The sequence below is a fragment of the Dama dama genome, chromosome 18 (genome assembly GCF_033118175.1).
Source record: "Dama dama isolate Ldn47 chromosome 18, ASM3311817v1, whole genome shotgun sequence".
In the NCBI taxonomy this organism is placed as follows: Eukaryota; Metazoa; Chordata; class Mammalia; order Artiodactyla; family Cervidae; genus Dama; species Dama dama.
The window spans coordinates 78828645-78851207 of NC_083698.1; the positions used below are offsets into that span (position 1 = coordinate 78828645).

Genomic DNA, 22563 nt, shown 5'->3' on the forward strand with positions numbered 1-22563 from the left:
CCACAGAGCAAGTGCTGCCACTGCATCTCCTATCCTGTGCTGATTCACACCCTAATCTTACCAATTACTGCAATGCCAACCACGTGGATTTTCCTCATGTCTTTGGCTTGGGTTTGTAGGTTGACTTCTATCCTCTCCCCTTCCTTTCCATTGTTTTTGTGTCCAGCGTCAGCCTTTTTAAGTGCCTCTGATTACCTCCCTTGCTTTTCAGATGGAGACATCAAAATGAAAATTTCTCAGCAGCAACTCTCCTCTACCCGAAGACCAGACAGAACAGTGCACATAAGATGCAAACTGTCAGGGGCTCCCCTGGAGAATGCCATTGTGCACTGGTATCAAGAGAAAGAAGGGGAGCCCCTGACACGAATCCTTTATGGCTCAGCTAATAGTTATAAGCTGGACAGACCTAATTCCCGCTTGGAGATGGATAGCAAAGAGAATGGAATCTTTTACCTGATAATCAACAATGTTGTCAAGTCCGATGAAGCCACGTACTACTGTGCCTGCTGGGATCCCACGGTATTACAGAGTCAGAAGGAACGTGGAAGAAAACCTTCTCTGTTACTAACCCTCATCTGCCCCTGCCCCCACCACCCCTCAAGCAACCACAGGCTCTTGATCATGGGTTCATAGCTTTTCGAACAGGAAGGGCCTTCAGGACAAATTTGGTCCAATGGCCACACTTCAGATAAGAAAGCGGAGGCTCAGAGATTACGAGTGGATTTTGCAAAACCAGTTAACCACAGAGGTAGGGCACATCTGCTTTCCAGACTCTCAGAGCATTGCCTTTTCCTGCCTGTCTTGTGTTTAACATTGAGCTCCTTTTAGTGCAATTGCATTTCTCTCAAAGGGAGCTGTGACAAGAATGGCTTGTCTTCATACGTGATGTCCCCAGGACCCAATCAGGTCTGATTTGTAGATAAATTATGTGACTGCCACACTCTTGAGAAAGGGTAAAGGTCAGGACTCCTTGATCTGTCTACCTCCCTTCTGTTTTCCTATGGCTACTTACTCCCCTTCATTTCTGTAGCTTCCCATCTGTTCTGAAATTCTAGACTAGAATAGTTTTCCTGGCATACACATCAAATGTGGAGATTGCTTTCCTCATGAATACATTTGTAAACATCACTTACAGAAGGACCTACCCAACCAAGTCCTAAATTTCCTGCTCTTCAGTCTGAAACCTGGGACTAATTCTAACTTGATGGCCATGCACTTGGTTCCAAGTTTGGTAGCCCTGATCTGCTTTTTGCATTTCTTACCAGCCAGACTTGAAAATCACATAAAGAAGAGCAATAAAAACAAAATTGATACCCTTACAATACAGCTAAATACATCTCTTCTTGGATTTCTGATAAGTTGCCAGAATAAAATTGATTTCAATCCATTCCTTCACCCCAGTCTGCACAATTTGTGTTGTTTTTTCCCCAAACTTTCCTATCTCATTAAAGAGCATATGTCTCTGTGTCCTTTAATACCATGCAAGAATATTTTGTGAAAAACAGATGGTGTTTTCTTGACCTTCCACGTCTTTGGCTTTCTTTGGTCTTGAGAAAAAAAGCAATGAAGGAACCCGGCAGTTCTTTAGGTGTTTCCCATGGAATGAGATCTGAAGGGAGGAGGCAGGAGACCCTGGGAACTTGGATTCTTCTGGTAGAAAGGAAACCACAAACCAGGCCAGAATCTCTGATGTACTATCTGAGAATAGCATTGGCTGTCAAGACAAAGCCCCAAACCCAAATTCTCAGATCCAAGGCAGAGAACTGCTATTTCTCTCTATGACTTAGGGCAACTGTAGAAACTCTTATTTTCCAGCTGACATGTGCAGGGTAATCAGTAAGCCCAGGACAGAAATAACCACTTAATCCTAACAATGATCATAATATGAGATTCATAACTTTTGGTGATCTGCCAAATTTGATAAATTTGATCAGCTATGAAATCATCAATCATACTTGAAAAAACAATGCAAAAATTCAAGGGGTCGTTTTGAAACTAGTACTTTACTTCACTTGACTTGTTTGTTATTTATATATTTCTCTATTCATTCTTCATACTAAAGTAGGATTTTAGTGCCTTAGTTGGTCACCCCAGAATGTGGTGAGTTGTGTATATGTGTGTGTGTGTTACGTGAAGCAGGGTTAAAAGCAAAAGTATTGATTTTTGTACGCAGCACTAAGATTTTTCTATTCTTTGCGAGAAAGTGAATTCTCTGTTCCCGAATCTTGCCTCATCTCTTCTAGACACATTACCTCATATGAACTTAACAAACGTACTGAGGAATAGATACTGACACTTCCCTTTTAAAGATGAGGAAACTGACCTTCTGAGATGTACCCAAGGACATGTCACCAGGAGTGGTGGGGTTAGAATTGGAGCTCTATCTTTCTGATTTTAAAACATCTTTTCCTTCACTTTCAACCTCCTTAACGTTAACTTGATTTCTCCCACTTGAATTCCTTAGAAACCTGATGAACCTGTTAATATTTATTGCACCAGCCCTTCCGTCCATCCCCACTGTCACTACAATAACTGGGTCCACAGATGCCTCTCAGTAGCTCATGGCGATCGTCTCTGAAACATGTCTGCTTTCTCAGGACTGGTCCGCTGACCCATCCTTCTTTCTGCTCTTACATTATGTTCCTAAAGCACAGATCTGATCCTGTCACTAAAGTCTTCACTAAGTCACCACCATTTATCCTTTCAAAAAATGTTTATTTGAAAAATACATAAAAAGTGAATATTCTCCAAGTGCCTCCTTCTGAAACATTAAGGATTATGTAAAGGTGTCTCCTATGCCTCTTCCCTTTTCAAGCTCCCCACACAACAGACGCAATTAGTCTCCTGCTTCTTTCTACTCACATCTCTAGAGTCTTTTTCATTTAAATATTGATATTGATCTACTTAGAACCCCATTTATATGGTATGAGGTAGAGAGCTAGTTTTGTTTTTATCAACATAGTAGTCAATAGTCCAAAATTGGTTTTAAAATATTTCTTTATTATTGAAATATAAAATATTATATTTTAGTTAGTAGCTTTGTAATAAGGATAAAATCTACTATGTGCAATGTCTCTTCACCATTGTTTTTAAAAATATTTTTCAATTATCTCATATTTATTCTTCCCACTAGAATTTGAAATCAACTTATCTAGTTCACCCCCACACTTCACAGCAAAGACCAAGAAATAAAATGTTAGTGTAATTCTGATTGGAATTGTGGTCAACTTAAATACACGCTTTTAGGAAAGATTAGCTTCTTTATCGTCTTGAATTTCTCCTTTACAAATATGACATGTTTCTCTGTTTGTTCAGGTTTTATTTTATGCTCTTGAGTAAGATGTTGTGCTTCCTTGATGGCTCAGATGGTAAAGAATCTGCCTGCAATGTGGGAGACCCAGGTTCGATTCCTGGGTCAGGAAGATGTCCTGGAGAAAGGAATGGCTAACACTTCAGTATTCTTGCCTGGAGAATTCTATGGACAGAGGACCCTGGTGGGCTACAGTCCATGGAGTCACAAAGAGCTGGACATGACTGAGCAACTAATACTTTTACTTTCTTCATTAAGATATACTCTTCACATAGTTCTTCTAATTTAATAAAGGATTTTATAACTCTTTATTTACTCTTTTGTATTTTACTACCTTTGTGGATCTTGAAATACAGACACTTCCTAAAATACTTTATAATTCTGCTCATTTTCTTGGAATAAGGGGAAAACAGAGGAAAAGGATCAGAAAGAAATTGAGTGGGCAGGTATCACTCTTACCTACAATAGATGGAAAGGGTATTTATTGGACAGCTCCAAGTAAAAATACCTTGGAATTTTCAGCTAAAAACCCTTTCTAAATATGATTTTCATCCAGGTCTCTCATCCTCTCCCATTGTGTTGGGGTCTGTGAGCTGCTGTGAATGGACAGTTGCCCACCACGATATCTTACATTAATCCTCAGGACAGAGGCATTGATTGCTCTCAGGGGATTAGACCAGGACCGGGTGGATCTCAGGTGGATCCACCTGAGGTGGGGGTGCTCAGGACCTAGTCTGTCTGAATCCTGGAGATGGACAACTCATCTGTGCTCAGAGGAGCACTCAGCAGCTTCTGGCAATTTCTTTTCCCCCAATCCAAGATAAGTGACATAACATTACAGAGCAGCATCATCCCAAGACTTCTTTCGACTTATCCAGAGAACTAGATTTACTTCTTAAGGTTTAATTTAAATAAATAACCTACTATTTCCAAGAGATAGAGTTCTACAAATTTCTTCTTTTATCCTAGGAAAAATAATAAGTCATTACAGAAATAATTTTCTCATTTGACATTGCCTTTGTAAAAATCATGTGACCCAATAGTGAAAGTGCTTTTATGAAAAAAGAAAAACTTTGTTCACATTGCTCACGGTATTTATGTTGGTATATTTGCATTTTCAGTTACCTAAGTGTTTCCGCCTTCCAGAAATACATTGCTGAATTACTAATGAAGCAGCCCTGGGGTTTGTGAGAACAGAGGAGATGTTCTTTGATGAAATCTCTGACCAGTTTCAACAAAACCGAACATCTGAAAATAAAAAGAAAGCCCTAATTCTCTGAATACTTTTCCTGGAAATTTAGAAAAGCAGTCGGTTGATGCCAAACTCTTCTCTTTCTGTTTTTACCCTTTCCATTATCTATCAGTGCTTTTTAACGTCTATGACTCAGAGGAAAATGAAAGACATTTGGGTCAACTGATTTGAGGAAAATCTATACATATTGGATGCCATGAAACCTATGTTCAAGGACTTTCAAAAGTCAGAAGATCAAATTGTCACCACAAAGTGTTTTAAACTTCTAATCACATGTTGAAGCAAAGAGAAGGCTGAGATTTTTGTAGAAGCTCCAATCATTGTGACAGGTTCAATCTGGATCAAGGTATTTGGTGAAGGAACTAAGCTCGTAGTAATACCTCCTGGTAAGTAACTTTTTTCCTATTTCAACTTAATAGTGAAAATAGTTGCCTTTTAGAAAAAAACAATTTAGGATTCCCCCTGTTTGACTGCCATATTCTTGGCCTCAACATATGAACAGGAGTTTTGCAACTACTGGTCATTGTATATGGAAACAAAACTGTCTTGTAAATGACTTATTCACTTCCTTGCTTGTAAGAAGTTGGAATTCTACTTTTAGAAATTCAACTTTTTAACCAACAAAGAATAGACTCAGGGTAGAAATTAAAGTATTTTGAGGACTATGTCTGTAATCTGTTGGTATAAGTTACTGGTTCAAAATTCTTTTCTAATAAATGGACTTTTAAGTGAGAAACAGTTTTCTAATTTATCTCTTCTCTATAGTCAACACAGTATTTCTTTCTCCCAATAACTTGAAGAAAGGACATTTTTGGTTTTCAGCTCATCCTTAACAGCAGTGGAAAAAAATTATAGTAAATGATGATAGATAAATCCCACTTCTTACTCCTCCACTTCTTATTACTCTAAATTCTTAGAGGGAGGCTGAAGTCAGTTGAAATTTATGCAGTCACATGTCTTGTTACATAGCCTGCATATGGACAAGTTTCATGGAATTTGTAAGCTCCATGAGCCATCTCAGCTCCAAAGTCGATGAAAAGAGTCTGTATGGTTGGACATCCTTATTTGCTTATTCTCTCAGCAAACATTTATTGAGGACAGTTTCTGTATTGGATGCTGGTGATAAAAAGGTGAACAAGACACAAGACAGAACAAGTTTCAACATTCAAAGAGTTTCTTGATTAGCAGAAAATCATTATAGATTCCAACATGATTGAGCCCCAATGTTCTATGGCCTGTGGCTGCCAGAGAGGGAAGAAGTCTTGAACTGATGAGCTTGTTTCCTTTCTTAATGGATAAAATGATTACTGCATATAAAATCCATATGGGACACAGCTAAACAATATAAAATCCATGTACTTTGTTAGAAGATTTTAGTGGAATGGCTGCAGACCACCTTTTTAAAGAGAATAATAATATCAGCTCCTGTTTACTGAAGGCCAGACACCATGATAAGTAGTCTTAGGGCCTTATCTCTTTCCTCAACAGAAATTCTCATATTCCCATTTCATAGATAGGGAAACTGAGGTTGAGAGAAGTTCAGGCACTTGCCTAAATAAAGTACATGACTAGTCACTGTCGTGAAGTTTGGACTCTGATAGTCTATTCCTAAGTGCATGGCCTGGATCATTAAGTGATGTGAGAAGCATCCTGTTTTTATATTCTGAATATTTAATCTTTTATATTCTGACCTTTTAAAAGGATTCTGTAATTGACTACTAATTAGCAATAATTCATAATTTATATTATTACTCGTGTATGAAAACAATGCTTCTGCTTCTAATCAGGAAATGAAATGACCTCTTTCCTCCCAGAAAAGATCATGTAAGTCATACTGAATATACATTTATTAAATACGCAAGATTTGATTTTCAGGTTATTTTTATAGAATAAGTCATTTTGACACCATTCAACTCAGATTTCTTTTAGTATGGCATCAAATTTACTAAATTGCATAACTTAGAGCTGCCTTTCCAGTCATTATGGGAATGAAAAATATCAAATACAAACTACTATATTTAAAACAGGTAACCAACAAGTACCTACTGTATAGCACAGTATTCTGTAACAACTTATAGGAGAAAAGAACTTGAAAAAGAATAAATACATGTATATGAATAACAGAATCACTTTGCAGTACACTTGAAACTAACACAACATTGTTAATCAACTATACTCCAAAATAAAATAAAAATTTTAAAATAGTGCAGAAAATGTGATACCAAATACTCGAGAAATGCAAGGCTGAATAAAATTCTCTGACAAGCAGTGGAGGATTTTATTTCAATGCTCTTGAAACTACAAGGTTATTTTTAGGTAGAGGTGAGCAGTCTTTCAGCAAAGGAATAGCTTAAGAGATCATCATTAAAAATTCACAGTCTGTAACAACTCTTTTTGTCTACTAGATGAGAATTAGATTCTGGAAAGAAGTTACTTTAGAATTAACCCAGATACTTTCCTCTTAAAACATACATATCACAAAATACCTATAAAATGTAACAAATATACATCTATGAAATACTCAAATATATTATTCTTATTATTGTTCAACTTTGGAAATTAAAGAAACATTACTGTATACTCTAAGCATAAACTGATTTTATGCATGAAAACACTTTAAAGGGAGGATATTTAGAAGATTTAGACAAAATGGTGAGAAAAGATGAAATCATACTCTCCAAAGTATGTGAGATGAAATGGGACCACATAAACCCAAGCTGCCCAGTAAGAGCGGGTTCAGTTTTTCAGTTCTTGATCATTTGTACCTAATGTGCTTTTGCTTGAGGTCCATCTTTATTTAATGTTAGCAGGTTCAATTTTTATATATTTCTACAAATATTGAAAAGATATGGGCACAATTTGAGAGCAGGCACAGAGGGAGATTTCTGTAAAGGCCTTTTAAGTAGTGCAAACAGGTGACCAGAGCATCGAAGTGTTCGGTTCCGGAACACAACTTGTTGTTACAGGTAAAGTTTCTTTAAATTCTGTAGTAAGGTCAGGATGGGAGGTAGGCAATACAGGCACTGCAGGCTCGAGTGTTGGTGCTGGCTCAGAATTCTCGGGTTTACTCCCTGTTTGGTAACGAATAGGCACGGGGAATGTCTGGAGAGGTCAGTGACTCCATCCAGGTCCTTGGAATGTGTTCTTTTCCTGACCTAGTAGAGAGGATACTGACAAGAGTTAGCCAGTTAGACCAAGTGTGAGTCCCTCAGTGGTGGATACATTAGATTCATTTGGTCTTGGAAAATTTCAAAGCTCTTAGATAGTTTTTAATTTAATTCCAAAAACAACCAAAGGAAAATTTGGACTAATATTGTTTAACTTATTTAGTCAGAGAATGATTAATATCAAGTTTCAAGATATTTAACTTTGTGACCATATTCAAGAATGTCTTAAGATGGATTTTTTTCCCCTTAAATTCAATCCAGTAAACTTGTTCCCTCCTCATTTGCCTTAAAGATAAAAGTTTGCCTGGATGATGGGGAACATCTCTTGAGGATGTTCCTATCCTATGAGATCCATGGAAATGAAAGTTTTTAAAAATTTTTGCAAAGTTGATAAAGCATTGAAAAGTGAAAAAAATTATGTATTTTGATTTCTTTAGTAGTTGGGATCATAAGAACAAATGAGGTTTGTAAATTGGAAAGCAACATTCTGGTCTGCTTTTTGCAACTGACTCTATTCAGTGTAAATTATAGCAATCCAGTTAAATGAAGGTGAACCAGTTATAACTCATGAGGGTCCTGGAAAATGATTTTTAGTAACATGTAGTGAGGGAAAAACGTAGACTTTGATTCTGAATCTGTCACTTATGTATGACGATCCTTTAGCAAATACATTTTAATTCATTGATTATTGCTTTAAAAAATTGTAAAGACAATACATGCTCATAATGGGGAAAAATGGAAAAATACAGAAACAAAGAAAAAATTAAATTTTTATATAGATATATCGCTGTTAACAGTTTGATATATTTCCACTGATTCATTCCATCTATGTAACAACCATCTCAAGTTAATGTTCTGAGGATGAAACGAAATTAAAAATGAAAATTACCTACCATAAATATTGGGACATGGTAGGTGATTAAAAAGTCAATTCCTTCTCTAGAATTCAAAATATTACTCACTGGAATTTTTTATGAAATCAGGAGTACAGATAAATGTATTAATTACCATCTCATCTTAGGCCAGTTTAAAACAAACAGTACTTAAAAATTCTCAGTTTCTATGACTAATTATTAACTGCTTCTAAAAGTGGCTAAATGTAATAAGCATAGTTTCAAATATTAGAATATAAGGTGCTCTCTCATTTTGCAGTGGAAATGTTTGGAAATAAAAAATGTGTTTTTTAAATATGAGTTTTTTGCAACTTGAACATACAGGCTTTCAGGAATACGTACAAAAGTCAAATATTCAAGTGTAATATTTAATTTCTTATTTGAATTACACCTTAAAGTTAAAAATTATGTCAATACAAAAACAGTTGAGAAATAATGCCTTTTGCCTGCACATTTCATTAAAAATTTTGTTCAGACTCTAAACATGCACTTGAATAGCAGACTGTCATAGTTACATTAAGATTTGAAGAAATCAGAGATGCTAAATTAGTCTACAGTTTTTGATATGGATTGAATCACTGTGGAGACATAAAGGTCTTCGGCGATGGGACAAAACTTGTAGTCACAGGTAGGTATCAGAGGAATGCAAATTTTTCAAGTTTCTAGAGAAAAGAAGAAAAAATTAAATTGGAGTAATAGTTAATAATGTCTAGAGAAAACAGGGCTTTGATGATGTTTAGATGTAGATTGGAACGGATTTTTAAACGAATCTGCATAGTAAAGGACAGCAGAGACAACACTATGTACGCATTGCGATAGGAATCAGCTATATGTCCATGTGGACTTGTACTAAGTGCTAATAACTATGTAATTATGAAGGTGTTTGGCCCAAGGCCAGAGTTTATTACTACAGGTAAGTTTTGAGAGTTGACACATTTCCTTTTCTGATGATGAAAGGATGTTTTTAAGGAGTGTAGCTTTGGCTGAGCTGGAGCTCTGGATCCGTCACTTACTGCTTATATGAACTTGGAGATGATACTCTGGCTTCAGTTTCCTAATCCATAAATGAGATAACAATATGTATCCAGCAGGGGTTTTATTGGAATTGAATGAGATAGTGTGAATATAGTACTTTGCACGTTGACTTACTTATCATGGGTGCTGGATAGTGTGACTACAACCTATTCAAAGAGAATTGTATCCAGTATGGAGTTATTTGCGGCCTATTGCATTGACAGAACAGATGTTCTCCAGCAAATACAGTTGTATTTCTAATTGCTCAAATGAAGAATTATCTTACCGTCCACTCACACAAAAGATTGAATTTAGATATATTCTTTTTCTCTTTAGGGGATATTGTTTTCACTTAACAAGAAAAATGAAATTAAAATGTATTCGCTTTTTATTTTTGTTCATAAATGTAGACTATGAACACTTTATGCACATATAAGACAATAAATCTTAATCTTTTTCTTTATTGATATCATATCTACACCAAAATTTATTGCCTCAATTTATAGCCCATAAATTTGGGCTTCATGCTTATAGTTATCAGAAAAAAAAAACTAAATTTTTATGGAGAATGATCAAGGTATGAAGTCAAATAGATGTAGTTAGAAATGTCATAAATTTGAAATTATTATTTAAATATAAATGAAATATATTTATCTGATTAAAAATATGACAAGAAAAAATAGAACACATAAATCAAGATCAACAAATTACATATACAGATGGAGAAATATTTAGTGTCTTATTAAAATCAGTCAAATATTATTTGTGCTAAAACTGAAATGTATGAAATTAAGCACATTGTAAGCTAATTATATTTACAGCATGAGTAAAAAATTAAGATTGCTTGCTGACTGATTTAGTATAGAAATTAAGACCTTTGCCACACAGGCAGAAATTATCAAGAATATTTTTCCATTTCTTCTCAAAGGAGAAATCCAGTGCTTCTTTTCTTAAGAAATTGCCCCTTGGATTATTAAACTAAATGCAAGTTAGCCAAAAGATAATATCAGCAAAGCATTCATGTTCAGCTGAAGATCAAATTGGAAAGTGTTCTAAGCCTCAAATTTCAATTATTCTATTAACAGTAAGCATATAATCAAGAACATTCCAGCATCCAAGTGACACCTTTTGCAAACTGTGATGTTTTGTTACATACCTTGACTTTATGTCTACAAGAAAACTCGGGAGCCAAAACTTTTAATGTGACACTAATTCTATATATACACTTCATTCAGCAGGTGTAAACAAAAAATATTTTAGTTCGTAAACAGTTTAGCAGCCCTAGGTAGATTTAAATTTGAGGGGAAACACTGAAAGTCAAAATATGGTGTGTTCTTAGTTATGCTTCAACTTTGAATGAAATTCCAAAATAAAATGTGTTCTTGACGAACACTTTTTAAAGCAAAACAAAATTCTATAACTGCATTACTTGGCAAAATAAATATAAAAACATTTCTGAAAATAATTTATTTTAATAGAAATACTGAAAATATTGTTTTGCTTCTAAATTCAAGACACTGTAAATAATTTAGAGGTGAAACTTTAATATTGCCCCACTCGAAAGTCTAGAGTGGTTCTGATGTGACATTGAGAGGTTGTATAAACTCGTCAATCAGTTAGGAGAACTTCACTTCAGAACTGAGTATAGGACCCACATTTGAAGCTAAAAGTTCAATTTAGATTATTAAGTACATGTGGACATAGATTCCCATGAATACAAGTGAATGTATATTGTTTTAAAATGATAACCTCTCCTGACATTTATTTATTTTGGAATTAAAATAAGTATGATATATCCCAGAATAAGTTAAATGAAGAATGAGGGTCAACATATTTGCAGAATGTGAGAATGTATTAATTGGCCAAAGAGACCATAAGTTACAAAACCTGATATAGGAAAGGGAAGTAGTTTAGAAGCAACTAGAGATTCTTACCTGTAGAGAAACCATCAAAGTTACCTGGTCTCCTCCCTTAAACCCATAACCTACTCCCATCCCTTTAAAAACAGTCTCCACTATGATAGAACAAAAGAGATTTAAGAAAATTAATTTGTTTATGAATATCACAAGCATTGATATGGGGCATTTTTAAGTCATAGTCCAACTTAGCTGGTGGAAAAGGAACCAAAGCCAAGATGTGGGCGAGCCTCTGCTTCTGAAAAACTGTGACTTTGGGCAGGTGATATAACTTTTTGAACATCTCTTCCCATTGAAACAAAACAATAATAGGTACCTCATCATCTACTGTGGATGAAAAGCCATGATTAGAGTTAATTCACTGGCAGCTTTTCACTTTTTCACTCTAAGCTAAGTTGTTCCAAACCACATGACATGTATGTTTCTCTAATAATTCTTTTCAATTCTGTTCCATTTCCCCCACAGATAGAAGGCTTGATGGAGACTTGTCTCCCAAGCCCACTATATTTTTCCCTTCAGTTGAGGAAGTAAAACTCCATATGGCTGGAACACATCTTTGCCTTCTTCAGAAATTTTTCCCTGATGCTATTAAGGTACAATGGAAAGAAAAGAATGGCAATACAATTCTGGAATCCCAACAGGGAGATATCATCAAGACCAATGACACATACATGAAATTCAGCTGGCTGACCTTGACTAAAAAGGCAATGGATAAAGAACATGTATGTATTGTCAAACACGAGAATAACAAAGGTGGACGTGATCAAGAGATTCTTTTTTCTTCAGTTAACAAAGGTATGAGATCATAAAGAAATATAACCTCCAATAATACTTTTTTTCCAAAGGAACTACCCCACCTTTTCAATCAAGCATTAATGAAAACAAATATAAATCATCTTAAATGTTGTTACCTTTAATGATAGCCTAAATGTCCTACTAAATTGTATTGGCTGGCTCAGCTGGTAAAGAATCCACCTGCAATGTGGGAGACCTGGGTTTGATCCCTGGGTTGGGAAGATCCCCTGGAGAAGGGAACAGCTACCTACTCCAGTATTCTGGCCTGGAGAATTCCATGGACTGTAGAGTCTATGGGATTCCAAAGAGTCGGACATGACTTAGTGACTTTCACTTTCACTTTGAAACATAAAAAAGAAAAAAAATTTAATAAACCTTTCTCAGGTCAGTTTGATCACCTAAAATATAAAGGTCACAATGATATATTTTAGTGTTGTTGTGTAGATTAAATGAAACAACACACGTCAAAGTACCTATCAGTTAGCATGCGATAAACACACCGAAAGATTTTCCATTTCTGATGGTCTTACTTGATCAGAAATAAGAACAACTATATACCCTCCAGAAAAGTTCTACTCAGCAAGTAAAGTCACTCTTACTTCAGTCTTGCTTTGCTCAAGATATAACCCAGAAATAATGAGCTATTAAATGACAAAATGGTGGTTTTTATGAGGAATTCAGATTGTAGCTCAACAAAAAGTAGAATAATTACTGCTTCAGGTTTATTATGGTCTTGGGTTTTTGAGATTTGTGTTTTACCTACTATCTTAAACTAAAATTTTGTAGTTAAAGGTGTGTGTTAGTTGCTCAGTTGTGTCTGACTCTCTGCGACTCCATGGACTATAGCCCGCCAGGCTCCTCTGTCCATGGAATTTTCTAGGCAAGAATACTGGAGCGGGTTGCCATTTCCTTCTCCAAAAGAGAATATACTCGTTCCCTAGTCACTCAGACTTACTAGTGATTTGGGCATGATGTCCCAAAGGAGTCCGTTTGATGCAGATGCAGGACATGTCCGCACGATACAGGCAGAGGGCTGGATGTGCCTTCACCCTCTAAGTGGTCCTGTAACTCCCTGGACTTGGAACTTAATGTCCTGAATATTTGCCTAACAGACCAAAGGCCCCAGAGTGCCCATAAGAAGGAATCATTTTGTACTTCTCTCTGTGGTTAGGAAGCCTTTTTAAGCAGTGGGAACCAAGCATAAAAAAAAAAAAAACTGCGCAGAGATTTTGTGTAGCAGTCTGAATTTCTGAAGTAAGTCTATCTTCTCAGATCCTTAGTTTGTCCAATGATCAAATTACATTTGAGTGGTTGCCTTGGATTTGTCCTGGGACCGTGATGAAGAGCAGATGAAGTAACATCCGAGAAAATGCTTGCTTTCCAAAACAAAATACTGTGGTATTTATTCATTTATTCATTGTATTTATTTACATCCTATTCTAAAACTAAATATAGTACAGTTACAGAAACAACCCCATATTTCTGTTTCTACACCTAAGAAACAGAGGGGAAGCAAATATACAAAGTAAGTTTAATATAACCTTGGGCTTAAATGCCCTATTAGGTTTTGATTTTCCTAATATTCAGGGGAAAATAGGAATAATAAGTTCTAGGTGATGATGACCATAAAGGAGAGCTGTTCCAGTTCATAATAAATTTTACTTGGCACTTAATTTCTGAAATAAATGCCTCCCATGGTCTTCTCAGAGCAACATAGCTAATAAGGGCATTTTATCAAAGTCATTCTATACTAAATTCCTAATGTTGTTTCTTAGAAGCTTCTGTTTGTTTTTGTTTTTGTTGCGTTAGTAAAAAATAAAAATAAATATGGAAGCACAAATCAATGACATGATCTTGAAGGCACATAAAAACCAATCTGATCCACTTTTGTGACCAACGATGACTGAGAAAGATAACTTAGGATACTCACACGATTTTATGAGGAAAAAATTTTACATTATTGTTTTTAGCTCAATCAATGAATGGTGATAAGTGATCTTTATTAATATTATAATAAGTTCATTGTAAAGAAAAGAAAGAGTTTGTTTTAAAGACTTATTAAAGCCAGTTCTTAAGTATATTTTAACATCTAACTTGAGTGTGCTAGCATTTTCATCCTTGGGATTTACCCCAACGTTTATACAGGTTTAGCTTCTACCCAAAAGTAGACTGTTCTTATGAAATCTTTCCTAAGCTGAAAGGCATAAATGAAGGAGAAATCATCTGAAGACACATCTGGCTAACAAATGCACAAAAAGTAAACAAAAAATAAGGCATAGGGCTTTCCTGGTGACTCAGTGGTAAGAATCTGCCTACCAATGCTGGAGACATGGGTTCAATCCCTGGGTTGGGAAGATCCCACATGTCACGGAGTAACTAAACCTGAGCTCCACAACTATTGAGCCTGTGCGCTAAGGCCTGGGAGCCACGACTACTGAGCCCATGTGCCCTAGAGCCCGCACTCCACAAGAGAATCCTGCACATTGCAACTAGAGAGTAACCCATGCGGTAACAAAGACCCAGTCCAGCCTAAATAAATAAATAAAACTCTATATATAGAAGAAAGAAAATAAAGCACAGACGCTTGCGGACACAGTTCAGAGCCGTGGCAATGTGATGCTGAGATGCTGAATGCAGTTCCTTGGCAAGGCTGTCCTTGCTGCTGGGGGTGCCCACTGCCTCTATCACGGCTGGCTGCAAAACAAACACTAAATGCTACTTTTGCTTCTAGCCTTTCTTCATAAAACTGAAAATCTTCTTCAGATTCCTTGCAAAAACAGGTACTTATATAGATCTTTTGTAAAAGCAAAGTGGTAAAAAGTGAAAAATGGGGACACTGTATCCCAAATGCATTTTTTAGAGTGAACCAAAAAAAGGTCTCAAGGGTGTAAAACAGCACACCAGAACGATATCATGTGGACAAAAACACATCTAGGATAAAAAGGATAAACCCAAACAATCTCTGTGTCTCTGCTTCCCTCCACCCAACAGTTTATTATGTTTTAAAGAAATTTTGTCTTTGTATGAATACTTACCTTTTTTCATTTTAGATAAATACAACTCTCGCGTCAAGTTTTATATTGTCAAGAACAAGTAATGTGATTTGGTCTCTCTCGCCATCCTGGAAAGAATTACACTGAAATGCTGAGCTCTTATGATAAATATTTCATTTGTTAAGAATAATTAAGAACTCTGGGAAAGGTGTTTTTTGATGGCCATCACTGAGTGACTAACATGGTGAAATTATACGGTCTCTTTAGAGATTTATTTCTCTGTATTTTGATGGATTATTTTTACAAGTACCTTTCACATGGTTTATCTCATTTAATCCCCCACAACCAACATTTGACTGTACTCTGTCATCACTGATATGACTTATCCTCTAACTTTTATTCCCCTTTTGTGACATTGAATACCTCCCCAATATGACTCACAGTGTCATTGGGAAGTTAAAGGAGATAATGCATGTGAAGTATTTCATTAAATGTCTGGCACAGTAATAATCACTCACTAGCCAATAGTTAGTCAGTTAGTCACTCAGTTGTGTCTGACCTTTTGTGACCCCACTGACTGTAACCCACCAGGCTGCTCTGTCCATGGGATTTCCCAGGCAAGAATAATGGAGTGGGTAGCCATTCTCTTATCCAGGGAATCTGCCAGGCATTATATTGTTATCCTAATATCCATAAATTCCATGACAGCAGAAAAATCACATATGTGAGTTGGGAGTACTGGAGTATGTGTGACTTGGAAAGGCTTGGCTGTTTTTTTGACTAGGTGTGAAATTTACCTAAGCCAAACTCCTTCAAATGTGAGATTCTGTTGTGGATTCTAGGACTGGAGGCATTCCTTTTGAGAGCATCCCTTCACGTAAGCAGTAGGTGCTTAAGACAGTAGAACAGTCACTTTTGCTGGTGATTTGTCTTTTTGACAGTATTTCTTGAACACTTACTTCTTGAACACAGACACTGTGTTAGAAGCTATGAATACAGAAGGAAAATAAGATGGTCTTGAAAGGGAAAGTGTTAGTTCTTCAGTCATGTCTGACTCCTTGGGACCCCATGGACTGTAGCCCACCAGGTTCCTCTGTCCATTGAATTCTCCAGGATACTGGACTGTGTTGCCAAGAATACTGATGTGTGTTGCCATTTCCTTCTCCAGGGGATCTTCCCAACCCACGGTTTAAAACCAGGTCTCCTGCATTGCAAGCAGATTCTTTACTATCTGAGCCACCAGGAAAGATGTTCTTAGATATTAATATCACCTTCTGATTGTAACAAAGGAGAAGAAAAATGTCCCCTTCATGAACTTCAACATTGTCACATACAGAAAACCACATATGAGTTAGGTCTACTGAATTACGTCAAATCAGACCATCTGTTCTTAAATTTGTAGGGCTCTTATTTTTAATGATTTTCTCCTCCCTTGGAAGAATCTATCAGCCTGTCTGTCTATCTACAGACACATGCAGAGACACACACTGTCAAATAATGGATATAAACAATTCACTAATACTTGCTTTTATTTTGTAGAGGTCGCTAAAAAGGCCTGCATGAAAAAAGAAAGTGGTAAGTTTTTGTCTATGTTTGCCTTTATGTCACACTACCACATTTTTTTCCTCTGGAAAAATTTAACTATTGAACTTCTTTGGTTTAAGGTGGAAGAACCAGAATGTCTGGATATTGCAGAAATGGACTGAGTGATTTTTAAAGTAAATCTATCATCATTTCCTAGGAGTTATCTTAACACTGTAAATGCTGGTTTTGATGTGAGATGATTCTGAATTAGAGGGTGCAGTGATAGACTCTGAATTATCTCAACAGTGGATTTCCTTCATTTGTGTGTCTTGTGTTTCTAATAACTGGGGAAATGTGATTTCAAGTCTCTTGTAGGTTTTTTTAAATTGTCTTTGGTGATTGCTAGTAGCTAATACATGAACTGACATTGAGAGCTTTATATATACAAGGTGCTATGCCATGTCTTGCCTAAATATTATGTTTGCTCCTCCTAACACTGCCCTGATGTGGTACAGCATTTTCTCCTCACTTTACAGATGAGGCCAAAGAGCTGAGAGTAATTAAGTCCCTTATACGAAGTCACATGTCTCCATCTGGGAATTCAGCCCAGCACATCTGAATCAATGACTCACACACTTACTCAGTTCTCTATTCCACCTCTAAGATACAGGCATAGAGCAAGAATCCCACAGCCAAGGTTTTGAGATAGAATGGACCCTCTGCAGGGTGCAGGGCAAGGTGCAGTATGTGTATAAGTGCATGGGCTTCTGAGTATCACAGATGGACTTTAACACCAGTTGTTTTGTTATTGCATGAATATGGGTAAATTACTTATATCTTCTGGACAGTAGTTTCCTTAACTGCCAACAGGGTACGATTGCACTCAACTCAGTTAATGGGGAGATAAGTTCACATATGTGGAATGCCCCCTATAGGGGATCCATTTAGCTAGCACAGAGATCAGTACTAGTGGGTGGCCCCTTCTCTCTACATGAAGGTTCTAGGTGAATTTAGAAGTTCTGGGTCTACTGATCCCTCCTCCATTCCCAGTATCAAGGGGCCTGGAACTCAGCTAACGCCTGACCTTGCCTGAGGGCAGTGAGTTATGAACACATCGCTTCCTGAGATCCTTCCCACATCGTGTGCTAGTGATTCTGGAGTTCTGACTTCATGAGATGAAGTGTGGAAAAGGAACATTTTCATAGGAAGAGACCTGGTGATCTATTGAGGACAAGTCAGACCCATCATCATTGTTGTTATTTTTCCTTGGCATCTTATATATCTTGCAAGATATCAGAAGAGATAAGTACAATTACTCTATGACGTCTTAGCCACAATGAGAGATGTTAAAGAAAATACAGGTGACTGAAGCATGAGCTCCTAAAGTTTCAGAGAGTTTGGATTAAACAGTTTATTCCATTTTGTACAATGTTCTCTTTACTGGCCACCCCCCACCTCCCACCATAAACACCAACAGATTTCCCTGGTTTGTACCCCTTAGAGGAATCTCATTGAGGCACAACATATAATGGCTCAGACTCTTCAAACTAGGACATGTTTCCCCATCACTTTTTTTTTTTTATCCTTTTGAAAGACGAGGCCTAACTAATCAAAGGACTTCTCTTAGATACCCTGCAGCTGCAGTTTGCGAACACCTCTGCCTATTATACCTACCTCCTCCTCCTCCTCAAGAGCGTGATCTACTTCTCCATCATCGCCTTCTGCGTGTTTAAGAGAACAGACATCTTCAGCGATTGGAAGATTTTCTGATAGATGGTGCCCTAAAACGGTCAACTCTCCTTCATCATCTACATAATGGGTACATTTTTCTATTATTGTGTACTGGTTTTTCAAGCCACTGGGCAAACAGTTTTCCTCTTTAACAAGGAATTCTGCCATTATTCAGGGAAAGTGCCCAGGACTGGTCCAGGGGATCCTCTCCCCAGCCTGTCCCTACAACCTCATCAGCTCCTCCAGCCTCCAAGTCCTTGTACCTGCACACAGTGGGCAGCTCCCCATCTCTTCCCTCAGTACCACCCCCCAGACCATCACCCTGACCCTCCCTGTCATGCATTCTGGGACTGCCAGCTTACTACTTGAATTCTGTACTTTCTTTTTCATAGTGGGCATAATAATTAAAAAGAGAAATCAATAGCCACTTTTGTCTGTGTGTACTTTAATTTCATGAAGTCTAACCAAGCTAAGAACAGCATGATGACTGAGCTATTAAATTCAGCGCTGGTTGTAATAATGATCAACAGCACATTTCTAAGTCTTTCCCTGAGATGGTGGTTGTGGTGCTTCCTTTGGGGCGCTGACCCCAAGAGGAACCATAGCCAAATGAAAATACTGGGCTCCTTCTCTTTCAAAGTCACCAGATTCAGACTCATTGGTTTGGGATGTTCTGATGGTGACAGGGTGACACCCATCCTGCCTTGAACTGTGTATGTTCAGATTGTACCAGTGTCTCACAAGCACTGCCTCCTGATCCTCACATTAACCCCGTGAGAAATGCTCTAGCACCAGAGGGGCATCGGGTGGAGGGTGAAGCACACAGACTCTGACCTCCCCCCACCCCCGAGGGCCTGGGTTTGAACCCCGAGTCTCTATTGGCATCTGTGTGACCTCAGGAAGCGATTTGAACTCTGCACCTTCATTTCCTCTTCTGGGTAATGAAGTTACAGAGTCCTGTCTTCATGAGCATGAAGAACATGTGTTAACGATGTTGGTTTCATGCAAGTCCTCAACAACATTAGCATCTAGAGTTGGCAGCTCTACTGTAGAAACAGTATTGATAGATTCTACACATACACAGGATCATCATGAATCATCTCTAATCTCATTTCCCTGCAGACAAGTTGGATGTGGATGGAAGAGGGACTCATTTTCTATTATTCACCAGGTAATTCCGTTAATCCTCCAAGAGTCCTTGGAGGAAGGTGTAGCTATAGTCCACACTTTACAGATAAGAGAAATAAAGTTATCTGCTCTTCACCACTATTTTGTTAATAACACTCATTTAAAGCCAGGTCTCTTTGTTCTCAGGTCCTATATTTTGTTACCTTGTATGTTTTAGCGTCCCTGGCACTCACTTTCAACTGCGAAAACAAAACAAAGCAAATCTAAACAAAACAAGACACAGGCTGCTTCTTTACTAAAGACATTCTTCAAGGAGTCAGTGAGAATTTTCTTAAGGACTTGTGGGTGCATCTGCCTTTTCCTCATGTATATTCTCTGGAATCACCATAGCTACTCCCCTTGTTATCAACACTATGGAAATCCTGCCTTACTCTGGGAGTGTATCTAGATTCAGTTCAGTTGAGTTCAGTTCAGTTGCTCAGTCGTGTCCAATTCTTTGCGACCTCGTGAATCGCAGCACGCCAGGCCTCCCTGTCCATCACCAACTCCCGGAGTTTACTCAAACTCATGCCCATCGAGTCGGTGATGCCATCCAGCCATCTCATCCTCTGTCGCCGCCTTCTCCTCCTGCCCCCAATCCTTCCAAGCATCAGGGTCTTTTCAAATGAGTCAACTCTTTATATGAGGTGGCTAAAGTATGTGGAGTTTCAGCTTCAGCATCAGTCCTTCCAATAAACACCCAGGACTGATCTCCTTTAGGATGGACTGGTTGGATCTCCTTGCAGTCCAAGGGACTCTCAAGAGTCTTCTCCAACACCACAGTTCAAAAGCATCAATTATTCGGTGCTCAGCTTTCTTCACAGTCCAACTCTCACATCCATACATGACCACTGGAAAAACCATAGCCTTGACTAGATGGATCTTTGTTGGCAAAGTAATGTCTCTGCTTTTTAATATGATTTCTAGGTTGGTCATAACTTTCCTTCCAAGGAGCAAGTGTCTTTTAATTTCATGGCTGCAATCACCATCTGCAGTGATTTTGGAGCTCCCCAAAATAAAGTCTGACATTGTTTCCTCTGTTTCCCCATCTGTTTCCCATGAAGTGATGGAACCGGATGCCATAATCTTAGTTTTCTGAATGTTGAGCTTTAAGCCAACTTTTTCACTCTCCTCTTTCACTTTCATCAGGAGGCTTTTTAGTTCCTCTTCACTTTCTACCATAAGGGTGGTGTCATCTGCATATCTTAAGTTATTGATATTTCTCCTGGCAATCTTGATTCCATCTTGTGCTTCTTCCAGCCCAGTGTTTCTCATGATGTACTCTGCATATAAGTTAAACAAGCAGGGTGACAATATACAGCCTTGACGTACTCCTTTTCCTATTTGGAACCAGTCTGTTGTTCCATGTCCAGTTCTAACTGTTGCTTCCTGATCTGCATATAGGTTTCTCAAGAGGCAGGTCAGGTGGTCTGGTATTCCCATCTCTTTCAGAATTTTCCACAGTTTATTGTGATCCACACAGTCAAAGGTTCTGGCATAGTCAGTAAAGCAGAAATAGATGTTTTTCTGGAACTCTCTTGCTTTTTCGATGATCCAACGGATGTTGGCAATTTGATCTCTGGTTCCTCTGCCTTTTCTAAAACCAGCTTGAACATCTGGAAGTTCACGGTTCATGTATTGCTGAAGCCTGGCTTGGAGAATTTTGAGCATCACTTTACTAGTGTGTGAGATGAGTGCAATTGTGTGGTAGTTTGAGCACTTTTTGGGATTGCCTTTCTTTGGGACTGCAATGAAAACTGACCTTTTCCAGTCCTGTGGCCACTACTGAGTTTTCCAAATTTGCTGGCATATTGAGTGCAGCACTTTCACAGCATCATCTAGATTAGTAACTGCTTTTTGGGGGGAATGTAACAATTGAACTGAGAGTCTTGGGCAGAGCAGGACAATGGATGGTACTCTGAGCATCCTGACACCCCACCTCCTCCTTTAGACTCAATGGGCCCTGAGGTCCTCAGAATCTCCCTGCAGAAGGCTCTTGTGTATCCAGGTGCATTTCTGAGGTGGGAGGAAGGCGTACATCCTTTTGGTCCAGTCCTTTTTCACCACAGCATGACTGCCCCATGGTATGGGGGGAGGAACGCTGGGCCAGAGTTTCCACCTCACATCCCATACTTAGCATCTTGGCTACTTGGTCTATTTTGACCAGCTGTGTCACGTCTCCTTGACCATGTGATGTTGCCTAGTTTATCCATCTTTTGAAGAAAGTGTTCAAGCTAAATAATTTCAAATTTCCAGAGCAATTTATAAATGTAATGACTAACATCTTAATGAAGCAGTAATAGCAAATGCTGGAATAGTGCTTTCTGGGGCTGGTCTAGGTATCTGTTATTTAATTCTCATGAGAATTTTGATCTTTTCTATAACTGGGGACACTGAGGCAGAGAAAAGGTAAGGAGTGTCTGCAGAGGGAAACAGCTAATAAGAAACAGATTCGGGACTTAAACACCAGCAGTTTCGTTCCTGGAGCTCTGTTCTTTCCTTCTACAGTAGTTGCCATTAGAATAGAAACAAATTACTTTTACTTTCAATTAAAACAGGGAAATTTTGTTATCAGGCTAAGAGGTGATGAAGACAACTGCCTCTTCCCCTGTCCATATTTCCTCTCCCTGCTCCTAGGTTGAGAAGAGGTTAAATACCAGCCTCCCACCTACTAACAGGATTTCTGCAACTAAAGTTCAAGAGACTTGGTTCAATAAAATAAATATTAGAGCAACAGGCTACATCCACAGGTGAGCAATAGAAAAGTTAAGCAAACATTTGTGTAATTCCATATCAATACA

At 37.8% G+C, this 22563-nt stretch overlaps 1 gene segment (V, D, J or C); it reads left to right on the plus strand.

Moving 5' to 3' along the window:
* The first annotated feature begins 11 nt into the window (after positions 1–11).
* On the plus strand, positions 12–19022 carry LOC133072425 (T-cell receptor gamma chain C region C10.5-like). The segment is given in 6 exon segments: positions 12–111; positions 212–514; positions 4889–4948; positions 12018–12347; positions 16880–16915; positions 18492–19022. Coding segments are annotated over 5 exon segments (858 nt in total).
* Positions 19023–22563: the final 3541 nt, after the last annotated feature.